The 26,308-nt window shown below is 33.6% G+C and overlaps 1 protein-coding gene and 1 long non-coding RNA gene across 2 annotated transcripts; both read right to left on the reverse strand.

Annotated features, from left to right (window-relative positions):
• Positions 1–593: 593 nt before the first annotated feature.
• LOC141687199 (uncharacterized) lies at positions 594–2,496 on the reverse strand. The gene is made up of 3 exons (XR_012560953.1): positions 2,357–2,496; positions 2,083–2,213; positions 594–1,843 (listed from the first exon to the last, which is right to left on the reverse strand). It is a non-coding gene; the product is annotated as an uncharacterized LOC141687199 (long non-coding RNA).
• A 12,440-nt stretch (positions 2,497–14,936) lies between these two features.
• LOC141687489 ((S)-8-oxocitronellyl enol synthase ISY1-like) lies at positions 14,937–16,431 on the reverse strand. The gene is made up of 2 exons (XM_074492782.1): positions 16,334–16,431; positions 14,937–16,202 (listed from the first exon to the last, which is right to left on the reverse strand). Exons 1-2 carry the CDS (start codon positions 16,370–16,372, stop codon positions 15,069–15,071), a joined length of 1,173 nt encoding a protein of 390 aa, XP_074348883.1. The 5' UTR covers positions 16,373–16,431; the 3' UTR covers positions 14,937–15,068.
• Positions 16,432–26,308: the final 9,877 nt, after the last annotated feature.

A 26,308-nucleotide genomic window follows, 5' to 3' on the forward strand; every position in this document is an offset into this window, starting at 1 on the left:
GAGATGACTTGTTTCCAGTATGGAAAGAAAGGGCATATCGCCAGAAATTGCAAAGGACCAGCTATGGCAGCCAGTGTTCCGAGAGTGTTAGCATTACACTACACCATAAAATGCCTACTGTAACACCAAAAAAATGTTGTATTAGGGGGTAAATATGTTGCTCTTGCCCCATTTTTAAGCTAAGGTAACATTTTTTTAAAGATAGGTTTTTCCATGTTGCCTTAGGGGTCTAAGGTAACATCTTTGGTGCCTAAGGCAACATCGTGTTTTAACTTGTTTATATGTCGCCTTAGCTTGCTAATGCAACAGAAAGAGAGATCAGTTGTAACTTATTTTTTATGTTACCTTAGAGTTTCAAAATATTTTTAAAAAAGTGGGACCCACATATAGGACCACAGTTATTACGTGGAATATGGGCACCATCCACCAAAAAGATAAACTAGTTGACCTATATTCGGAATCCAAATTTCCAAAATTGTAGAAATCATGGCACCGCCAAGTCCAAATTCATATTTCACTATTAACAGCCACGAGAGAAAAACATGGATCGTCAGTGAAATAAAATGAAAGACTGATGAGTCAATGAAAACAGAGCAAAACATTGCAGAATATATGCAAAATATAAATAAGGCATAATAGAGAAATAAATTCCATCTCTACAGACATTGACCTCTCTTTGAGAGCCTAATATAATGCACATGTTATATATAATTAAAAATGTGAAGTTACCACTTTGAACGTATATATACTCCTAGATTCATAGATACTCATTTGGTTCTGTGTTCAAGGAATCGATTATAACAATGTTATATTTTCTGCACAAAATAACCTAAATCAGCTTAATTACAATAGCTATATTTTAAAATCTACAGGTCTGGAGCATAAGAAATTTCATTGGCATACATATAAACCAATTATGACTCTGACCATAAAAATGAAGTTACAATACTCTATCAGAATGAAAGCAATAAGGACTTCAGTTTCCTACAAAATAAGCTGAAGTAGAGAGGGAAAAAAGAATTAAAAATAATTCAACTAAAACAAAGTCAAAGTTAACAATATTGATAATAAAGTAAGGCTTAGAAACACAGATTTGATCCATATTGTATGAATGAAGGAAGAAACACAGATTTGATCCATATTGTATGAATGGAGGAAGAAAAAATAGGAAATATTATATGCAGCAAGAGTTGTAGTATAAAAATAAAATCCAGATTAACAAGAAGTAAACCAACTAAGTAGAGAAAAGCTACGAATACAACCAGATTTCTCCAAAAGTAGCAAAATTGTTTTCAACACCTGATATGTTAACTACAGAGGACTATCAGTCTATCACCCAGTATATAATAATTAGATTTCAGATTGGCCGCTTGTTTTTTAAATGCTGCCTTAATTATTTACTTTTGACAAAAAAATATGGGGGTAACTGGAACTCTTAGCTGTGAAAGTAGAAAATGTGATTAAAGTGTAATAGAATACACTAAAGTATTAATCAAGGCCCCTATATTTGCTTTAGTAGGAGAGCTGCTTGTGCATGTACACGCATTAGCCAAAACACAGGAGTAACAGGATACACTGGTGTCGGTAGAGTGACAGTAAACTGTAGTTGATTATATGTAAAAACATGGCACCAGACACTTGGTTTTGATTCACATAAGTACACAGTATGTAAGTCTAGTCTTCTGCATTATAAAATTCTATTTAAATTTACAATGCTAAAGAGCATATGTATGTACCTGTGTTACATAACCAGTATCAAGCATCCAATCCATTGGTATTCCAAATCCTTTGTACCTAATTGCTGCTGATTCTCTCATTCTTGAGAGGTTGTAGACGTTCTAATCTGCTACAAGGTAATAATAAAGACACAACAAGGAAAGTCTAGTCAATTTTAGTGACAAGTCAAGAATAGAAAGAATAATTGCAAAATGTATGAAAATATGACCACTAATTGAAAGACATATGTTGTGCACACTAATCTATAATGCTTCTATAGACTAATCCATGATGGAAGTGATAACGTGTTCAGTCAGGCAACAATCTATAGACTTAACAACATAGTTACAATTGAATAGGCACTACCTTTCGAGTTCTCCTTAATTTCTTCCAGGAGAATCTCTTCATCCGATAATATATCAACATCTAAATAAGTACAAAAACTCCCAAAATACCTAAAATCGAAGGTCTGAAGCTCCAAATCCATCAACGGAGACCTGAAATCAAAGTTATAGAACCTAATTAGTTAAAGTGCGAAGAAACCCTAATTTCAACCCCAAGTACAAGAAACCCCAATTTGAAGCTCTCAAATTTGACCCGGCCGACTTAAATATGTGTAGTAAGTCATCAACGAATCGACCTGATATATATGTAGCCCAAAGTGAGAGTTGGGAAAGAGATGTAAAGCCGGGCTGAGACTGGGGGAGAGAAATAGAGAGGTTGGGGGAGAGAGATACACAGAGGGGTCACCTAGTGAAAAAATGAGCGGGCATTTTGCCGCTCTGACTAGCACAAAAAATTCACTGACTAATGTGCTTGTATGTTTATATCAGTTTATGTTTAATTTTTATTTAAAATCTAAAATTTTTAATTTAATAAATAAATTTTGTAATTAATATTAAACATACGAATGTATTTGTCTAGTAATACTTTTTTCTGAAAATATGTACTATTTACTTTTTGTCTAGTAATAAATATTTAAAGATAAAAAACTATTTAATATTTAAATTAACATAAAAACTTAATATATATTTAAATTATCTCGACGAATTTTACTTTTTAGAAAAATATATTGATTACTTTTATGTATTGTAAATATTTCTAGAAATGAACAATTATTTAATTTTATTTTATATTAAAAATAATATATTTGTTTAACAATAATCTAAGGTAACATTTATCCATGCATGTTGAAAAATTCAACACTATCTATCTAATACAACACCAATGATGTAGCTAAGGTAACATCAAAATTATAATGTTGCACTAGGTCAAAAGTAGCATACCTAAGGTAACATAATGAAGCAACACTCACATGGAGGGGGTTGCGATAGGCCATTTATGGTGTAGTGTTACCTCCACCGCCGCCTAATCAATCCAAAGCAAGAACTTTTAACATGACCATGAAAGAAGCGGTGCAGAGTCCGAGTGTTATTGCATGTACGCTTTTGGTGAATTCCGTAAGTCCAAAGTATTAATTGATTCTGGAGCTACTCGTTCATTTGTTTCTGAAGAATTTCTTGATAAGTTATATTGTGAAATCGAATGGTTGGGCGAAACGTTAATTATAAAATTAGCGAATGACGACCAAGTTCCGGTAGATCGAGTATGTCCTGCATGTGATATAGAAATAGCCGGACATCATTTTTTGGTAGATTTAATTCCTTTTAAGCTAGGAGAATTCGATATTATCTTGGGAATGGATTGGTTAGCATGTCATAACGCTCAGATAGATTGCACGAATAAGAGAGTCAAATTGCGAACTGCGGAAAATGCAACGGTAATATTCAAAGGCAAAAAACAGCAGAAGAAATTTCTTACTGTGATGCAGACTAAACGATTGATTCGACAAGGATGTGAGGCGTACATAGCTTACGTGTTAGATACTGAAAGAGGAAGTCCTAGAATAGAAGACATTCCAATTGTGTGCGAGTTTCCAGACGTCTTTCCAGACGAGCTTCCAGGGTTACCACCAGATCGAGAAATTGAGTTCACAATTGATCTAGCACCGGGTACATAACCAGTTTCGAAAGCTCCATATCGGATAGCTCCAGTCGAAATGAAGGAATTGTCAACGCAACTGCAAGATCTTCTAGACCGAGGCATCATACGACCTAGTGTATCCCCATGGGGTACACCGGTGTTATTTGTGAAGAAGAAGGACGGCAACATGCGATTATGCATTGACTATAGGGAATTGAATAAACTCACTATCAAGAACAAGTATCCCTTACCGAGAATCGACGATTTGTTCGATCAGCTAAAAGGAGCAGCATGGTTTTCAAAGATAGATTTGCGATCAGGCTATCATCAATTGAAGATTAAAGCTGAAGATATTCCAAAGACTGCGTTTCGTACAAGATATGGGCATTACGAGTTTTTGGTAATGGCATTCGGTCTGACAAACGCGCCAGCAGCATTCATGGATTTGATGAACAGAGTATTCAAGAAATATTTGGATAAATTCGTGATTGTATTCATTGATGACATCTTGATTTACTCCAAGTCAGAAGAAGAGTATGCAGAACACTTGAGAATAGCTTTGGAAATTCTGTGGAAAAAGCAACTATACGCAAAATTTTTGAAATGTGAATTCTGGTTAAGAGAAGTACAATTTCTAGGGCATATTATCAGTAGAGAAGGCATCCAAGTCGATCCAGCGAAGATTGAAGCTGTGTTAAATTGGGAAAGACCAAGGACGCCGACAGAAGTTCAAAGTTTCTTGGGATTGGCAGGATATTATCGAAGGTTTGTCAAAGATTTTGTGAAAATAACAACGCCGCTGACCAAGTTAACTCAAAAAAGTGAAAAGTTTGAATGGAGTGATAAGTGTGAAGAAAGTTTTCAAGAGCTGAAAAATCGGTTAGTAACCGCACCAGTACTTGTATTGCCAGACGAGCTAGGAAATTTCGTCATTTTCAGCGACGCTTCGTATCGCGGGTTAGGATGTGTACTGATGCAGCACGGTAACGTCATCACATATGATTCGAGACAACTTAAACCTCATGAACAAAAATATCCCACTCATGATCTGGAATTGGCAGTAATCGTATTTGCGTTGAAGCTTTGGAGACATTATCTCTACGGTGAAAAATGTGAAATTTATACAGATCATAAAAGTCTAAAGTATATCTTTACGTAAAAGGAGCTGAACATGCGACAACGTCGATGGCTGGAATTGATAAAGGATTACGACGTCACGATCAATTATCATCTAGGGAAAGCAAATGTTATAGCAGATGCGCTGAGCAGGAAAGAAAGATTGAATCGGTTAACTTCGTGTGAAGACTTAATCAAGGAATTCGACAAATTGGAAATTGAGATTCGTATTCCCAATGAATCTGCAGAAGCTATCTACACTATGACTTTCTAACCGGAATTGTTAGAAAAGATTCGCCGCTGTCAAAATGAAGTGATGAGTCAAGATGACGACCTGATGGGAGAAGAAATCACAACTCAGAAAGATAATGAAGGAATTTTACGCTTTGCGTCGAGAATCTGGATCCCTAACGTAGCAGAATTAAAAGAAGAAATAATGCGAGATGCGCACAATTCGAAGTATTCCATTCATCCAGGAAGTACAAAAATGTATCGTGATCTGAAAGAAAACTTCTGGTGGCCGAACATGAAAAAGGAAATAGCTGAATGGATAAGTAAGTGCTACACATGCCAGCGAGTTAAAGCGGAACATCAACGTCCGAGTGGATTATTGCAACCATTAGACATTCCAGAATGGAAATGGGAACATCTAGCGATGGATTTTGTGGTAGGACTACCAAGGACAAAGGCAAATCATGATGCGATATGGGTAATCATTGACAGACTCACGAAGTCGGCACATTTTCTACCAATCAATGAAAGATTTTCACTCGACAAGCTAGTGCACATATATCTCAAAGAAATTGTGATGCGACATGGAGTTCCAGTATCTATCGTGTCTGATCGAGATCCTCGTTTCAACTCAAGATTTTGGAGACAATTTCAAGAATGTCTTGGAACTAAATTGAACATGAGTACCGCTTATCATCCGCAAACCGATGGGTAAAGTGAAAGAACTATCCAAACGATTGAAGACATATTACGAGTTTGTGCGATCGATTTTGAAGGCAGCTGGGATGAACATTTACCTCAGGTGGAATTTTCTTATAATAACAGTTATCACGCCAGCATTGGAATGCCACCGTATGAAGCATTGTACGGGAGAAAATGCAGATCACCAATATATTGGGATGAAGTTGGAGAACGCAAAATTTTGGGTCCAGAACTAATTCAACAGACGAAAGAAAAGATTAAACTCATTCGAAAATGACTCGATGCAGCGCAAAACAGGCAACGCAAATATGCAGATCAAGCCAGGAAAGATATGGACTATCAAGAAGGAGAAAACGTACTACTCAAAATATCACCATGGAAAGGATTAACCAGATTTAGCAATAAGGGTAAATTGAAACCACGATACGTTGGACCATTTGAAATTTTGAAGAAAGTGGGAAAAGTTGCATACGAATTAGCTTTACCGCCTCATATGCAGCATATTCACAATGTGTTTCACGTGTCCATGCTTAAGCGATATAATCCTGATTCTAGGCATGTAATCGAGTATGAGCCGATAGAAATCCAACCTGATTTGTCTTTTATAGAACAGTCGGTAAGAATTTTAGATCGGCGAAAGAAAGTGTTGAGAAATAAGTCTGTATATTTAGTGCGAGCGTTGTGGAGAAATCCTATGGTTGAAGAATCAACCTGGGAACTTGAAAGTGAAATATTAGAGAAATACCCTCATTTATTTTCATAGAAGATTCTGAGGACATAATCCTTTTAAGGGGGGAAGGATGTAACGACTGGGAACTTTACGTTTATATTATATCATGATTATAATAAAATATGTGTATTAATGTGTCATTTATGTGTGATTATCTGATAAACCCTAACTCTTACATGATACGTGTATCCCATGTCATTTCTGTATTTTTAAGGTATTTTTCAGATATTTTATTATGCATTCATAGGTTTTATTTCAAACGTTTTACGACCCAAACGATGATTTTAAAGCCAGTATTTTAAATAAAATAATCGGCCTTATTTTTCATCAAATGGCTTTTATAATCGCCTTGTTCTGAACATCTAGATAATTTATAAATTTTCTCGTTTTGCGAAAAATGATTTTTCCGGGCCCCATTGGGTGTCAAAATCCCACAAAAATCACATTTTTATTTTTATAAAATTATAGGACTTTCATTTATATTATTTCTTTGCATTTTTGCATTATTCATAATTTTTGAGAATTTTTGGCATATATATTGCATATATAAAATATTTATAAATTAAATTTTAATACTCAAAAATTATAAAAATTAGGGCTCAATATTTTTATTTAATGTATAATTAGCCCCTTAATTTTAATTAGGAGTATTATTTTTACTACTATAAATAGCCTAATTTTTATTTAATTAATTATAATTAATCATTAAAATCTGCAAAATTACCAAAAATCCTCTGAAATCGGGTCGGGAAGAACAGGTTCGGGTCAGGAATTCAAGTCGTGATTTTGATCTGATTACAGCACCAAAACAAGTGATTCGAGTATCCAAATTGAAGGTTTTGATCTGTTCTTTCTGTTTCTTGCATCAATTTCACGTTTTATTGCATCGTTTTTTATTTTCGATTTCTAGGGTTTATGCTCGAATTAGGGCTTTTTGATTCTGTGGTAATTTTGATGTTTTGATGATTGATATAGCTTTGTTAGATGATTTACAGTCGATTCATGGTGTTTAATTGAACAAACGATGCTTGGATAGTGATTCACGATTTCTAGGGTTTAGGTCGAATTTTCAAAACACAACTCGATGGTTTCTGTGAATATTTGGTTCTTGTAATGTTATGGCTTTGATTGTATATGTTCTTAGCTTCATTTTGCACTATATAACGTTTGATTTTATGTACAAATGAATGATTTGGGTTTTTGGCCGGATTTCATGTCGATTTTGATCAGAGAAGATGACCAGAGGGTTATTCTGTGATGTTATTGCCAGAATTAGATTGCCAGAACGATTTGGAATTGAAACCCTGTGAAAAACGAACCAAACGGTTCCGTTTTTTGGCCTGAAAATGGCTCACCGGATTCTGCACCGGTGGCCGGATTCTGGGCAAAATCCGGCGTGTTCTTCACAACCCGGATTTTGACCCGTTTGACCCGTGTAAAATACCCGGGTTTGATCTGATTTTGTCAGGGATGGTTTTCTGACAACTGTTTCTGGAAATTATTTTTACTTTTTAGTTTTATTAATTTTAAAAATCAGTTTTATTTATTTTATAAATTGATTAATTAATTATTTAATTAATTAATTTATATTATAAATAATTCTGAATTATTTTCTAAAAATCAGATTGAATTATTTTTTTAATTATTTATTATTTATTTATTACATATTAATTATTTAAAAGTGATTAATTATTTTGATAATTAATCAAATAATTTTCAATAAATCATAATAAATTCATTTTAATTTCAAAAATTATAGAAAAATTATTTTTAATTCTGATTTTCTTAAATAATGATTTAAAAATTATTTTTGGGTTTTAAAAATTAGTAATAATTATTTATAATAATAATAAATGGAATTTTCAGTATTTAATTAATAATAATTCAACCGTTAGTCTGTTTTACGTGAAACGAAAGTCTGTTAACTCAGAAAAATGAATCATTTTCATTAAAAAAATATCAAAGCTTAATTTCTTTTAGAAGTTAGTTGATTTTGTGACTTGTTTGATTATCAGTCAAGTTACGTGCCGAGACGTGTCCGAAAAATTCCGGAAAAATGGGAAACGAGTCAGATAACGATCAGTTGAGCGATCAGCGAGTCGATTTTGGTTTTAAAAATTATTTTAACCATAAAAATGATTATGTGCTTATGTGCTTATGTGTATTACATGGTTAATCGAGTCTTACTTGCTTATATATAATACATGAGTCAGCCATAAGCACATGGGTAGATGTTAGGATCGGTTTGAAGTCGATTCAAGATGCAAATGAAGTGCGACGTGACTTAACCAGTCTGTTTTGCCAACAGAAGCTAAGCCAGTCAGGCCAGTTGAGTCGGTAATAGTCCAAGGTGATAGACTGAAGTGATTCAATTGCAGTAAGTCGCGCAGAAGGCAAGTTTTTCCTCTATTCTACTTTCAGAATAGTGATATTGATTCAAATATTTATCACCTTTACATTCTCTTGATTATTGTTCTTGATCACTGATATACACTTGCTATTCCTTTGTTCATATTTCATTTCGATTCTTGATTTCTCCAGTTTCTTTGGATTCTTGATTCATATTCTATTGATGACACATGGAGATTGATATATTCTAATGTTTGGAATATATCAAAGCATATCGATTATTCCGGTTGCTAAGCGATGGACTGGATAATGATATTTTGGGATTGAGTATGTCTTAATCCTGAGGACCGGGATGACTGGTGCCTCGACGTGGGCCGTAGTGCCTGGGTACCCGATTGGATCTATATATTGAGATATGGATCTGCATTATATTCTGACTGATCAGCAGAATATAGATGCGAACTTGTGTCCAGTTTAGTTTATTTGTACTCACCAGTAATGGCCTTCTTTCAATTCTCGTGAGGTTATATCTTTGCAGATATACCTGGGATGACGAATTCATTTAAAATGCCTTAACACTGTTTATATTTTGTGGACTTGTTGAGCAATTTTTGGCTCACCCCTTTTGTTGTTATTCACCTTATTGTTTTCAGTTAAGAAGGAATATGAAACCAATCAGGACTCGAGTGGTAAAGAAGCGGGTCAAGCCTCGGGATCCTCTCATACCCAAGGTGTTGATCCCAATCCAGGAAGAAAGCTTTGAGTTGCCCGAGCAGGTGGAGTGTTGATAGATAGTATGTGTGTGTGTTTGAATAAAAGTTGAACTTAGTTTAAAATGAATTAGACAATGGTTTGTAATAAAGAGAGTTTGTGAGACTTTGAATATTGGTTTGTAATAAAAGTAGTTAGTGGTTCTTCTTTTCATACTTCAACCTAAAAAGATCCTGGTTAGTGTTAAAGTGGTTTAATTTCATTTCTTTATTAATTGTTAATTAAATTGTACAGGTTTGGAGATTAGCTAGTAACCCCCAGACTTATACCCCGGGTCTTGAGGGCGTTACAATACCATTTACAGGCATTGTAGGCATGCTGGGAAATGAAGGAGGTGCAGACATGGAAGTAGGCATGACAAGTTTGCAATTAACAGACAAATGATTGACACTATCACACTTAACACAGATTTTTCTTAGTGCATATTTATCAGGTGTGTAGTTGTTATGTTTGTTAATTCCTACTTTCCCATTTCTATTGTTTTTCTTTTTAGACTCTGTTCTCACTTCAATTTTCTCCAACCTGTCATTCAATGGCTTGATAGACAGATGACCTACATTAACTCTTTTGTTCTTTTTCACTTGACTTGTTTCTCCTAGAATAAAGTTCTTAGAAACTGATCCATATTTTTCATTTAACTTGGCTAGCTTAGCTTTGCTAACTGGTTTACTTGCCCTCAACTGGATGTGGCTCATTGTCTTTCGACGGATAATCCTTATGATTATTCGACGGAAAATGTTCATCATCCGTCGAATCCACCTTCACAAACTCTAGGGTTTGGTGCAGAATCAACAGCTTCAACCTTTGTCTCCTTCTCCATTTCTTGCTCAGCAAACAATGAAATGGATCCTCCCTTCTTTCTTCCTTTCTCCATCTTCTCATCTTACTCTATTTCAAGCTCATAAGTATTTAGAATCCCATACAGTCTATCCAAGATGAATTCCTTGTAATCTTGAGAATTTCTCAATGAGACTGTCATAGGCTTCCATTCCTTTGGCAGAGATCTAAGGAATTTGAGGTTTGAATCTTTTGTTTGATAGATTCTTCCATGCAATTTTAGAGCATTCAGTAGTTTTTGGAATCTACTGAAAATGTCAGTGAGTGACTCACTTACTTAACTATGAAAATGCTCATATTTCTGAATCAAGAGTTGCATTTTGTTCTCCCTTACTAAATCAATACCATCACATATGACTTGAATTGTGTCCCAGAAATCCTTAGCAGTTTTGCAGTTTATTATGTTGTCAAACATATCACCATCAACACCATTAAACAAAATGTCCATGACCTTTTTATCCTTATGAACTTGTTTCAATATCAGGATCAGACCATTCTGCTCTAAGCTTTGGGACATATGGTTCATTACCTGTAGCAGCTCTCATAGGGACATGTGGACCTTTTTTAATAAAGTCCACATATGCTTCATCTTGAGATAGGAGATGCAGGTGCATCTTCACCTTCCAATGGTGATAGTTGTCTTTGTCCAGAAATGGAATTTTTACTCCAACATCTTTTCTGCTCATCTTGTTAGTTGTTGAGATCTTTAAACTCTTAGTTCTTCAAGAGCTTGCTCTGATACCAATTGTTATTCCCAAATAATCTAAACAAGAATTACAGAAGTGGGGGTTGAATGTAAATCTGGTTACTTTTTGAATTTTAAGAATGATTCTTCTACAAATAAATAACTGTGTTTGATTTGCAATGGTGCAGAATAAAAGTATAACAGAAGTCAAATCACAAAGCAATTAAATACAAGTATTTAAAAACTTTCTGGTGTATTGAACTTTTCCACCAGAGATATATATTAAGTTGAGAACTCTGTGATACAAATAGTACACAGCTGCTTACAAGTTGAACAATAAGAACTACAGAGAAATTCTTTACAGATTTTGCTTTATCTATTTCTCTAGTTTTTCTTGCTAGCTGGGATTGAAATCAATACAGTTCAACTTGCTACCCTTGATTTATATATCACCAAGTTACATGATAAAAAGCAAGATAATAAGACAAACTATATCTAGTCTAACTTCATGCTGCTACACTTCTCTTTCCCGCATATTTGAATATCATCTGTTTAGCATGGAAATGAAAATGCTTCTTTGTTCTCTAAATCCTTCAAACAGGTTGCCACATTCCATTTGCATACAATTCAACGCATGTGACTGTCAAGTCACTATCAACTGCTCTTTTGAATTTGAACATTCGTTGGAACTTAGATTGATCATCCGTTGGAACTTTGTCTGAACATCCGTTGGAACTCAGGTTGATCATCCGTCGAGACTTATGTTGATCATCCGTTGAAGCTTTGTAAATCATCCGTTGAGACTGTCTTCTTGATAGTTAACTCTGCTTCATTTACACAAGATTACAAGGCATCTAATATTTACAGTTAATCATCCTATCTTGCATATCAATCTAGTAGTTAACATAACTTGGACAATCTACAACATCTAGTTCACTAAGCTATACAAGTATGCAGAAATGTGCTACTAGTCTTATTGTTACATAAGCTACTCTTTCAACGGATGTTGATAATGATCATCCGTTGAAAGCTTACAATTTCACTTAACTACAATCTACTAAGTGTTTTGTTCAAGTTATCATCAAGTACACAACATATTCCTAACAACATTTTTTCATCATTTATTAATAATTTAATTATTTTAGAGATTTTGTTTATTTTTCTAAATTTAACACTTAGTTTTTTCGTAAGTAATTATCACATTGTTATCATGATACATTCATCTCCAATTATTCATATTTCATAAAAATCATTAAATAACTTGTAATTTACATAAACCAAATTTAAGTAAAACAACAAAATATAATAAAATTTGACATCGTCATTTTAAAAAGTAATGTATGACTTATAAAGTTACAAATGTCAAATAATTAAAAATAAAATTGGTTATATTTCTAAAAATCGTCTTGAAAAATAAAATGATATAGCTAGATTAAGAAATAAGGATAAAGTGTGGGTGTGCATATATAATTTCAATGTAAAACTAGTAGTTGATCTCGATACAACTTGTAAAATTATAGATTATAATTTAAGATTATTCAATTGAGAAATATATTCAAAATATTAGTGGACAAACTCGATTAGGCTCGAGTTCAGCTCAGCTCGGTTGTTCGTGAACAAACTCGTGTTCGGCTCGAGCTCGACTCGTTTATAAACGAGCCGAGTTTGAACATCACTTTCCGCTCGGTATTAAACTCGGCTCGGCTCGTTTTAAAAATAAACTAAGCTCGACTCGGCTCGGACAGAACCCGGCTCGACTCTGTTCGTTTGCAGCTCTATGCGTGCCGGTTCCGGGCCGGTTTCGGTTTCAGAATATACAGTTCGTATTCGGTTCGTGTTCTTACCCGGTTTGTGCCGAATAATTAACCGCTACGTCACGGTCCGAGTTAGATGATTTTTTGGCGAGCCGAATTCCGATCGGGCCGAGCCAAACCATTTGTTTGGTCGGCTCTCGTGGGTGGTAACTACTAACTAATGACTTATATTAGCTGTCTGGCAAATGATGTTCTCTATCTCTGTCATTTTTTAATATTTTTTATATATTTTCCTGTAAAAATGTCAACAACAGTTTCCTTCTTTTTCCTATCATTAGCTAAAGTCATGTCTATTAAAATAATGCTCGAATTAACTTAGATGGTTGTAATTTATTATGACTTTGCATTCTTGTTTCGGAATAAAAGTATTTTGTATTTTGTACTTTGAATGCTTAAAAATTTTATTACTCGTATTTATCTTACTAATTTTATTGGACGCGATTTTATAGCCAAACCCGCTCCGTTAAAAACCGAACCGAGATTTTTAAAATCGAAATCGAAACCGAATTGGTGACTTCGGTTATGGTTGCGGTTTTAAATTTTAAAAACCGAGGGTATGCGGTTGCGGTTTCGGTTTCAGTTTTTAACAAAATCCCCCCTGATCCGCCCCGCGCACTCCGCTAAGAGCATATGCAGCCCGTGAGGGGCGTCAATTCATCAATTCATGAATTGAATCAATGGATTTGGTTACTATTCATTACAAATCAATCGTTTTTGTTAATTTATATACACCCATCAAACTCCATCATTTCATCGATTACTATTCATTGAATAAATAATTATATATATTACTAGCTATCTTTTTCAATAATTTAGTATAAAATTATATATTTAACTTAAATTTATTATTTAGTGTTCTCAGAAATAATATTCTTGACAATAATTAATCGTGATATTTTTAAATAAATGATTTTTTGTCAAATTAAATATATAGTATTTAAAATTACATAATGCTAGCTAGTTTTTAGTAATATAATATATAATATATAATATTTTAATAGATAATATTTAAATATAGGAACACAAAATATGTATAATTATATAGAAATATGCTATTATTATTAATTTCACAATGCAGATGACTAAATATGTGTGTGCCTGTGAAAAGTACGTGGGTCCAGTCATTTGCCAGCCGTTAGAGAACTGCCGTTGATTATTAATATTCCTATTAATGAATTAATGGAGTTTTGAAAATAGATTGCATCAAAACACATCCACTGCATATCAATTTTGCCATTGTCCATTAATTAAGCTGCTGAATTAACTAAAAGGAAATACCGGTATATATGCTCTAATATATACATACGTCTAGATAATAAAGCGGGATTCATTACGATTCTCCACACAAAATATAAATATTCACCATTTACCTCAAAACTTACTCGGAAAGAACATTGCTTAAGTCACGTTACGAATAGTCGAATACCATATTCACTCACCTTCATTAACTTTGCATTGATCATGTATTATTCTTATTTGATTTTATCGTATGTTTAATAGGTCCCTCCCAAGTCCCAAGTCCTTCTATACCATATGGCCCTGGTAGAAGTTACTCTGCGACAAAACCCCAAATGAAAAGACAAACTATCAAATGTCCAAGTTTTCTTTTTATATATTATTTAAAGTAGTCACTCAGCTGGAGAGATCTGGGAGCAAGTCTAATGTTAAATGTAAAAAATAGTTATATTTATTATTATAATATAAAATTAAAAAGTGTTTTTTGGTACTAAAATAAAAGTTATACTACAAAACTAGTTTCATAACTAGTTTTAAATCTACATAAATCTTTTAACTTCTACTTAATTTAATACTGTTTTGATACTTTGTGGTGTACAAAACAATAATTATTTAATTTTTCCCCTCCATTTGTATTAATAGATGATGTGGCAAGTATGTATCATTGGTTTCAAATTTAGAAGTAAGGATACATATATGCATATTTACATATAAGTATGACATCCTTTTAGAGTAGTATTTTTGCATTTGGTACTATAATATAACATTAATACCAAAGATAACATTGCATTAGACTTATATGAGATCTTCATTTTTCAAGATACACACAGACACAAAAAGTAAACATAAAATCACCACATTTCTAAAAAAACATGAAAATACAAGGAAAAAATTGACCCTAAGGAACAATTTTGGAGATTTTGAGCTTCTCAATCCACTGAATGAAAGAAGATTTGGAATTCCTAAAACCCAAGAAACCATGCTCCTTGCTCTTGTTCATACAATCTAAAGGATACTCAATGCCAAATGTAAAATCAGCAAGCCACCAAGCTCCCACATCTTCTAGTTTAGTTGGCACCAAATTGTTTTGTTTCACAATCTCTTCCCACACACTCCCTTTATCCTTCATCAACTCCACAAATGTCAGCCTCTCTCCGTCTTCAAGCTCTCCGCATTCCACCTCAAATTGCTCAGCCAAAACCTTCCAGAAATGCTTCCACTTGAACACATCACCATTACTGCAATTGAAAGCTTCATTCTTGGCCTTTGGATCCACTGCAGCCCATATCTCTTGCTCAGCAATCAAGTCAGCATCCGAAGCTGAATAATACGAACTCCAAGCTTCTTTAGTCCCTGGAAACTTCATAACTGCACCCTCATGTTTGCATATTGAAGCATAAACACAGAGAGTACATATTATGTTCATCATACTGCAAGGTGAAAAACCAAATATAGGTCCAGGCCTATGGACTGACCAAGTTAAGCCATCCTTTTTGGCTACATTCTCGAACAAGATATCCTCGAGATTATAGTAAAAATTTGGAGCATCTAGCCTGGGAAGATCTTCGGTATGCGGAGGTTCATGTGGTGCAATCATAAAAGTATCAAAAGGACCCATGTAATGCTTTTTCCCGGTTGTCAAACAAATATGTTTCAGTTTTGGTGCATTCGGAATGATACAATTCAACAAGTTTTTAAACATTTTGCTATTTATTTCGCAGTTGTCAGCTTCAGTAGATCCACTAGCCCAAGTGACATAAAAGAGGTGAGTCACATCTTTAAGGCCGGAGAGTCTGGATTCAGTTTCCTTTGGATTGGAAATGTCACACTGGATGTACTCAACATGTTTGTTTGGAATCCATGGTGGTCTTGGACGACGAGCAACGCCGTAGACTTTCCACGGGCCGCCCGGGGTGTCAGGGAGAGGGAGAATCTCGGCCAGACTATTGCCAACAATGCCTGTAATGCCCACAACTAAGGCCACATTTTCGTAGCTCAACGGAACATTTTCTTGATTGAGAGATTCCTGTTCCTGTTGCATGCATGAAGGATTAAATTAGTAGTGGTGACTAGTAGTGAGATGTACAACTTAGTATGAACATAATTGAAAAACGAAGATTAGAAGAGACATATAGAGAGAGAGAGAGAGGATTAAAGGATTACCATTGCAGCGCCAACTGAACGTGACCACCACCAGCTCATATTTTAGTTAGATCGTCTTTCGTGTATGCAATTTGTTAAGATATAATAGAGTATGTTACTATTTATAGGCAAGAATGATGTAGAAATGTGATGCGATGATAGACTGTGTGGTTTAAAATTTTGACACGTACTATCACAGAAGACAAAAGAAACATAAGCAAAAAATTGAAAACTTTCTTTAAAAGGAAAATATTTTTGGTTATAATATATTGTTACAATCCTAAAAATTGAGAATCAGAACACCCACTGTGATACCGAAATGAAATTAATGGCTTATCCTTTCAGAGAAAAATTGATTAAACAGAAAATAATCGAATAAAGAGTAATTTTATTTGCCATATTAATCTTTTTTATAATAAAAAATTATATTTAAACCAACAAATGAGTGATTCAGAATTGAGTTCTTGTACCTCTTATAAAATATGTGCATTTGAGTGAGATCTTAGTGTATTTAGGAGTGAGTGCTGGTCTCAGTCAACTTTAAATTTTATCAAAATTTTAATATAAAATTTTAAAAAAATATAAAATAATTAATTCGATCCTTCTAAATATTATTCAATCTCCTCTATACTATATTTCTGATTCCGTCCCCGCATCTCCGTCAGTTAAATACGGAATCAGGTCGGTTTGTGTTTATGACAAGTTTGAAAGGAAGGTGACTGAAAACTGAAAAGGTTTGTATAACTCTCGTAAAACGTGGCTTCTTTCCATTCACATATTCGAAACATGAATGAAAGAGCGGGAGTTACGTAGTACGAAACCCTAAAGTTGCTACGATACAACAAATTCTGCATCTCGAATTTTACTCCACACAATAATCGACATTCACTACAACATCTCGTCCCCATCTTCTAGAAGTTTAGTTAAAAAATGTACTAGTAGACTGTAGTACACATCCGAACTCTAAATTTGTTGCGAAAACAATACTCCCTCCCTCCGTATCACAATACTTTTTCTATTTTGACTTTTGTCATTGTTCACGTTAAGTGATTGACTATTAATTTAGGGTTAATCTATAAGATCAAACATAGTCATGAGTTATCTTCTTATATTCGTGTTTACGAGTACTTTAATAGAGTGAAGTTTTTATATTTAATACTAATACAAAATTAAAAATATTAACAATAAAAAACGTGCGTGTCCGACACAAATGGAAAAAATATTTAGGGATAGAAGGAGTATGAGTTTATTTAAATTTGTCTAGTTGCATCTGAGTCATCACTATTCTTGCACCGAAAAAACTATATAGGCAAAAAATATGATCTACATGTTATCCTCCTCTCATTATTTCCAAGACACGGATGAATTTTGACGATAGTTGCTCTCGTACTCATTCATGTTTGATATTTTCAACAATGTTTATAAATGAAAATCCTAATTACTGATTTTCTTTTATAAATAAGTTTATATTATTCCTTTTATGTTCTAGACATGTTGTTTAAGATAATAATATTTTTGTTATATTTTATTACACTACAAAAACGGTTAAAAACATGAATCGATTCTTGTACATACATTAATTTACTCCCTCGGTTCCACTGGGATGTTTACGTTACAATTTGACACGTATTTCGAGACTTCTATAAAGTATAGTTTCATAATGTTTTTATCAATTTTTTTTTAATAAAAGTTTAAACATAAAATTTTTATTAAAAAAAATTAAAAAAATATTATACCCTTCGGGTGCGCACTGGGTAAACCCTACGGGCTCACGTAATAGCCTGCAAACCACGTGAACCAAGGTAAACCGCATTTAAGCGACAGGCTCTGACTCAAGATGCATAATCATAAATTCTCCTCCCGTGGGATTCGAACCTGTGACCAAGAGGATAGTTATCCCCTCTTTAACCAGTTGAGCCAACCCTTGCGGACTTATGAAACTATACTTTAAACGACACTACTACAAATCTGCTCTTGTATAACACTTTTTTTAAACCTTGTATAGCGCTTTTGAGCGCTATGCAACACGTCGCTATGCAAGTGGCAATTACTTGTATAGCGCTTTTGAGCGCTATGCAACACGTCGCTATGCCAGTGGCAATTACTTGTACATCGCTTATTTTGGCGCTCTGTAAGTGCTCCTCTTGGATAGCATTTTAATAAGTGTAATATAGGTAAGTGTCGTACAAGTACATCTTAGTGGATAGCAGTTTTTAAAATGCTATATAAGTTGGAGACCCGAAGTTGTAGAACATTTTTTGAAGTGGTATGTAAGGAGCAACGCTTACTTGCATAACGGTTCAAAAATGCTATATAAGCATTGGACACATATACCATCTGCCATCCTGTATAGCACTTTTGAAACTGCTATATTAAGACCTTCATTTTATAAAAAAAAATATAATTGATATAATTTCACTATTTGTACACATTTGCTGTTTTTTGAAAATCCCTAAAATACAATCCAACCTTGCTAATTACAAAAAATGTAAACTCAAATTCCAATCAATCACACAAACTGAACTTGTAAAATAAAAAGATTTGAAATCAATCATAAACTTTCATAATGATTTAAAAATCTCCAGCAGAGTAACAATTAAATAACAACCAGAAAACATCACTAGATCTAGATCTCAAACAACTGTATTTCGTTATTTACTACAAGCCAGTAAGTAGGATAAGATAAAAAAAACTACATATTCAAAAGTTTTCCCTTCAGATACCGGTTGTAAAAGAATCCTGCTCAATTATCTCGGAAGCGGAGCATTTTTTCATGAGAATAGCACATGAGTCTGTTAGAACGAGTGAACTGCACACACGAAAATTATAAAAAATTAATAAATGATGTTAAAATATAGTTGGCTTCATTTTAGTATTAGCAATGTGAGGGTCACTTACATTTACACTTATACTCGTTTCACCGGAACGCAACACATCTTCAATAAAACATCCCACGTAATGTCCACAAAAAATACCATCATTTGGAAGTTGTTTAGGGCACTGTGCATAACAATAATCATATATCACTACCTTATCATAACAACAATGTTGGACATGCTTCAATTTAATAAACAACATTTTATAAGGTCCTTACTTGGCTCCTGTTCTAAAAAATACTCAATACCTAATGAACTAACAAGTCTATCAAATTCATTAGAAAAAATACACTATAAAAAGAATTAGGCTACTCTATATATATGTACACAATTTTTATAAAATACAAACACATATATACAAATGAAAACTATCTATCTTGTTTAAAAATATTTTTTAAATATTTGGTTAATCATATAAGTAAATTTATATTAGATTTTATAATAAAAAAGAATAAAGCTAATATATATACGTATATAATATAAGCGTAGCACTAAATATTTATTATATAAAATATTTATATTTTAAATATATTTATCTAGATAAATATTTGAAAAAGCTATAATTGCTATAAGATTAAATTTTCAAAAAACACCTATTAATTTTAAAATACAAATATTAATAAGGAAGTTAAAGTGAACTTTCACCATGATGAATATAAAATACAAATATTAATGGATAGTAAAACCCATATCACAGGGGTTGTAATATTTAAGGGCATCATTAGTGTTTACCTGTATGCTTGTCCATTTAAAGGTGTTATATGCCATCTTTGTATAAGTTTTTCCACGTCCAGTCCGAAAAGAAACCAAGGCCCTAAATAGAAAATATATTTGACATAAGAAATAAGCATTAACCTTTATAAATACGATCTGCAAGTTATTAACTATATATTTCTACTTACGTTTCTATAAGTGCCTTCAAATTCTTGTATTTTACTATGGTGGCCTTTGGAGCTGGATCCATAAAGTAAATGCTCTCTGTTTTTGTATTTATGGCAACCAAGACCCAATGTTCTCTAAAAATTATTTATCAGTAATAAGTACATGAAATTAAATAAACTTACATAGTGTCACAAAAAATGTAACTTACGAAATATTATAAGGCACAAAAAGTAAGTGCTCTTTATCAACATATCCCAACATAAACTTTGCCAAACTCGATGAAGCCTTGGAATTATCCGATAAGTAACACACGACATGAGGTGAAGCAAAAGAAAACTTCGCTGCCATGTTTTCATTTTTGGATAAATAGACCTCACATAAATACCTAAGAAAAAACATGATTAGAAAAAAATAGGTGCAAATAAGAGATCCATGAAATTTGTTTTTGTATTACCTAATGTAGAACGTCAGGCTCGAAGCACTTAACCATTGCTCATTCAGTACCTCCAAAACATTCTCCTTATTAATATGCTCGGTCCAAGGGTCTCCATCCCAAAAAGGTCTCATTTCAATCTCTACATCTGAAACACGATTAAATACAATAGCAAGACGAACCATTTCCACAACTCCGTCATGTGAAACATCTTGAGCGAGAGGATAACCTAATTGTTTTGAAGAAACTGCAGCGATAGACTCAACTGTTTTCTCCCTCTCTTTATCCTTAACCTTTTCCTGGCCAACCTGTTTAACCCTTTCTCGGTTTTTTTCTTTATTTAAGATTTTTGGAGGTGTCTAGAAAAGAGTAACATAAAATTGAATATCATACAAGATAAGCATGAGGATTAAAAAAAAATTAAAGTAAATATCAACCTCTAGTTTCATTGAGACCAATTTGCGTGGCCATGCAAGAAAATATCCTGGAGCATCTCCAATAAGGTAGGCCTCGTCACAAGCTCGAGGTAATTGAGTATTAACCTCTGATGGTACCGCCACCTCAAACTGCACCCTCACATATTCTTCTTCTAATGGAACACCATGAAGCATTGTATCATCTATATCATTCCACAAGGTCCCTCGCCCAACATATCTACGACCGGGATCTAGGTATAGAAAGCAAGGATTTTTTCCCTGTAATTGCAGATATTAACAAAAATTATAGTTAAACTAAATTAGCGGAACCATAAGTACAAAGGTGACCAAGAGCATATTATAATACTCCCCTGTATTATAATACTAAGTTATTTTTCTACCTATATAGCCATACCATGCCTGTTTTATATTAATTATAAGGATAACTTTATACCTCAGGAAGGTCTTCACTTGCAACAGCTTCATCAGCATTATGATCGTCGCAGTGATCACTATAAACATCATCATCCATGTCAAAGTTATCTGTATGGCTAGAACCTCCATATTGCAAACCCGGAATATACCCCTTGTATTTTAACTCCTTGATTTCATTTTTCAAAACAAAAACATCATTTTTCAACTTAGCCAATTCAAAGAAGATTGAACACTTCTTCCAACCCTTATAAGGAACATCTTTTGCGAATTTCTTTCCAAACTCTATGTTTATATTTTCAACCTCTTTAAACACTTTAAGGCCCGACCGTATACGAGGAGGACCTCGTTTTTCAACTTCACCGTTGAATGCCATTGCCATATTTCTATATCTATTATTAGAGTCTAACCACCGCCTATGCCCCATATAAACACACTTCTTACAATTCTTTAATCGGCCATTATCCGTCTCATCACCACATAAAGGACATGCATCATAACCGTTCACACTATATCCAAATATATTGCTATAAGCGGAAAAATCACTTATAGTTCCAAACAACATGGCCTTTAACCTAAAATGATCATTTCTATAACGATCTTCTACTTCAATACCCTCTTCCCATAGTAGCTTCAAATCCTCAAACAAAGGTGCCAAATATACATCAATGTCATTACCAGGTTGTATAGGACCAGATATTAAGGTAGACATCATCATATATTTACGCTTCATACAGTGCCACGACGCCAAGTTATAAATAATTAGAATGACAGGCCAAGTACTATGAGAACTACTTTGGAGACAGTGAGGATTCATTCCATCGGTTGAAAGTGCTAAACGAAGATTTCTTGGTTCCTTCCCAAAGTCCTGATGTACATCATCAAATGTCTTCCACTGAGGTGAATCGGCAGGGTGTCTCAACATTCCATCTTTAATTCTCCCATTGTGATGCCATGTTAAATGTTTTGAATCTTCAGGACTAGCATACAACCGCATCAGTCTGGGTATTATTGGGAAGTACCGCATGACCTTGGACGGGGAATTTCCATCCTTAAATCGTTTTAAATGACACTTTGGACATTCATCCAACATTTCATACTCTTTTCGGTAAAGAATATAATCATTTGGGCACGCATGAATTCGGTTGTGTACTAATCCAATGGATTTGAGCATTTGTTTAGCTTCATAACTCTACGAGGGAGAACATTACCATCCAGCAAAAGTTCACTAACAGCTGTGAGCATCTCCGTGAAGAACGCATCAGAAATTTGATGACCAACTTTTAGGTTATATAGAGTCAACACAGCCGATAATCTAGAAGCCTTAGTGCACCCAGGCCATAAAGGTAAAGCAGCATCGTTCTTTAACTCCTCATGCATATCAGGATGATCACGTAATTCATCATTAATGATGTTAGGGATATCCTTTTCAACACTAGAACTACCACCCTCAGCATCTTCCATAAAATCGGTATCAACTGTATCTACAAATTGATAATCAAAGTTAAAGTTACCAGAGTTATTTTCTCCTCTCTCTTCCCCATGATATGTCCAACGGGTATAGGTTTTCTCAAAACCATGAAACATCAGGTGGTCATGCAACTCGTTTGGACCATTAACTTCAATAATATTCAAACATTTCGTACACGGGCATAAGATGAAATTAATATTCTTGGAATTTTCTGCCGCAAGCTTACAAAACTGTTTGACACCAGCTTTGTATTCTTCCGACATCCGATGTGCTTTTATCCATTTACGATCCATAAGAACACTAATAAATATACAACCTGAAATTTTATGTTATACAATTTAGTATCAAATTAATTGTATAAAAGGCAAAGAAAAAATTGATACTAAGTACATGCATACAAATATTTCATGAAATAAATAAACAAATTCTGACCAATTAACGCTGATATAGCCGGTATACCCATTTTTACATATATCTCGAGATTAAACAAAATTTTAATATGATTTTAATTTAGTATTTTCAGTTCAATTATAACTATTCTAGAATCTTGATTATGTCCAAATGCATGCTCTTATCAACCAACACAAGTAGAGAGCATAGACATTATTCAATAAACATTTATCTGCTGGAAATTGTACAATTGTCAAATGGATTGAAAATTATAGCTTCTGAACATGTCAAGAACTATAAAAGCCAACAAGGTCATTATAATTCCAGATTTTGCACATGGCCCCTTGTGTTCAAAGCCTAAAAGGACCATCCGTCCCTAAAATAGGATGATACGAAATCCTAAAAAACTGGTTTTACGTTTTGCAGGTTTTTCTTTATATTAATTACTGAGAGTGACAAAAGACCTAATTCTTGAAAGTTCATATACCACATAATGAGTAAATCAATTATTACTGACAAATAGAAATCTGGACAAATATTTATTTGTGTGTGCATCGAATCTTGACAAAAAAAGTAATCCAATACAGGTTATGAGGTATTGAAAGAGAATCAGTAACTGTAAGGTTTACATAGCTAGGTTAGCAACTTGACGAGATTCATTTATATATGGAGTAGTAGTTGTCAATTTTTTCTCTACTTCCAACAAAATTATAAACACTTGTGTTAATGACACATGATATCTACTTGTGAACCAACTAGCCAGACCATTCATTTGAAGCTTGCTTAATTTTACCTTTCTATTTTTGTGTAACAATAATGGTCTAACAACTGTGAAGCCGGCCAGATACACTAATTAACATATATCTAGAAATGTAATAAAGGAAGGAATGAAAATTATAAGACTTCACTCAAGAAATAGTACAATTTTTTTTAGTTCCTTCTTAATTCATTCACCCAAAAAATAACACAAGTCTAGATAACATACCTAATTCTACTTTTAGTTGAGAGAACAGTTTAAGGATCAATATCCTATTCTCCTGTAACATAAAAGCTGAATACTTGGTCCAAATACCTGAATTGGCTTCTGACGGAAAATAAAATTACAAAAATTACAAAAAGTTGTTTAGACATTGGATGCCCCTGCATTGCAACTTCCAAAAATTTTTTGTGTAAAAAATATAGAGATAATATTTATCAAATATAAAGATTCAGTTTAGTAACTTAACAAATAAATAAAAGATTTCATGAAGTACTTTATGGACAATCTTTATAGAATGTGCAGTCATTAAAAAGATGTTCTTTTGCACTCTGATATGCATGATCACTGTCTTGGATTTTTTGGGTGATACTAGCCTCGTGAAGTTACGTGTCTCATTTTGCTCATATGATAATATAGTATTTTAGCCTATATTTAATTCCATTCGAAGGATATAGCATATTATGTCAAAGTAACTCAGAATTGAAAACATATTCAGTTGCTACCTTTCGGGCTTATTTGTAACTACCTATTAGAATTAATCTCACACACATTACACTAATTACTCACACACATTATGAGTAATTAAGAAGAACTGGTGCTTAAAATATAGCATATTTGTGTTATATATATTAAATACAGTACTTGATTAAATTCACAATTCCTTGCACATTTTAATTCTATGGCTACTAGTACAGAGAACACTTGCCATTAAGACTCAAGAATGCAGAACAGGGTGTTTTTTTTGCATAATTAGGTTCAACATACAAGGGGCTTGCTTTATGCATAGCACTTAGCTACATGATCACTTCGTGGACATATATAGCTAGGTAGACCAGCAGCTACATAAACCTTAAACTAACAACGTTAAAAATTGTCAGAACAAACTAGCTAGGCTTGTTATAGTACAAAATTACCCTACTTTATTAAATCATACTGATCTCACACACATTACAGTAATTACTCACACACATTATGAGTATTCAAGAAGAACTAGTGCTTAAAATACAACATATCTATGTTATATTTATTCAATATAGTACTTAATTAAATTCACAATTCCTTGCACATTTTAATTCTATGGATACTAATATAGAGAACACTCGCCATTACGACTCAAGAATGCAAAACAGAGTGTGTTTTTTTTGCATAATTAGGTTTAACATACAAGCTACATTGGCTTGCTTTGTGCAAAGGCACTTAGCTACATTAGCTACATGATCACTCCCTGGACATATATAGCTACGTAGACCAGCTGCTACATAAACCTTAAATTAACAACATTAAAACTTTTCAGAACAACCTAGCTAGGCTTGTTATAGTATAAAATTACCCTACTTTATTGAATCATATTGATCAAAGTCCGTTTTATCACACACTCAGGCATTATGTACATATATTAGAGAAGGGTTTGCCTCAACGTACAAATCAAATTAAAGAATAATTTTACCACAATTATCATGAAATACATGTGTCAAATTAGAACCATTCCTAATATCACGATTAATAAAATATTTAACATAAACTAGAACATATGATTTGTAAAAATATACAAGTAAAAACATTTAACCTTAAAATTACCTATGCCACACTCAACCATAAACAAACATCAAATACAATTACTAGCAAGTCTCTGTTAAATTTTGTGTACCTTTAATTTCAGAAACAGGCTAGTAGAAGTTCTTCAAGAGTGGAGGTTTGTTGATTGTCTTGTACCCGTGAGAAAAACTGAAACCCATAGATAATCTCGACTTTAGTATGTGAAGCAGTTACAAAATTGGAAAAATTTATTAAAGAAAAAATTAATTGAAACCCAAATTAATTTAACCCAAGTATTGAAATTAGGGAAACAAGTGAAACTTTTGGGAAATTATTTCAATCCCCTTTAATCCCAAACCAAAACCTAGTACTGAACCCCAAGTGAAGCAATCCCAATTTGAAGAAGAACCAACCAACCAGACCTGCAGCACGAGCAAATAAGCCTAATCCCCGTGCGATTAGTGGAGTGAGACGAATGACTTCTAAAGATATTGATGATTACGAGAAGAGAGATAGAGAGACGGCGGTTAAGCCATTGTTTGAGAGAAGGGGAGATAATTTTGTTTGATGGAGAGGAGAAT

Source organism: Apium graveolens, chromosome 9 (genome assembly GCF_009905375.1).
Source record: "Apium graveolens cultivar Ventura chromosome 9, ASM990537v1, whole genome shotgun sequence".
Taxonomy (NCBI): domain Eukaryota; kingdom Viridiplantae; phylum Streptophyta; class Magnoliopsida; order Apiales; family Apiaceae; genus Apium; species Apium graveolens.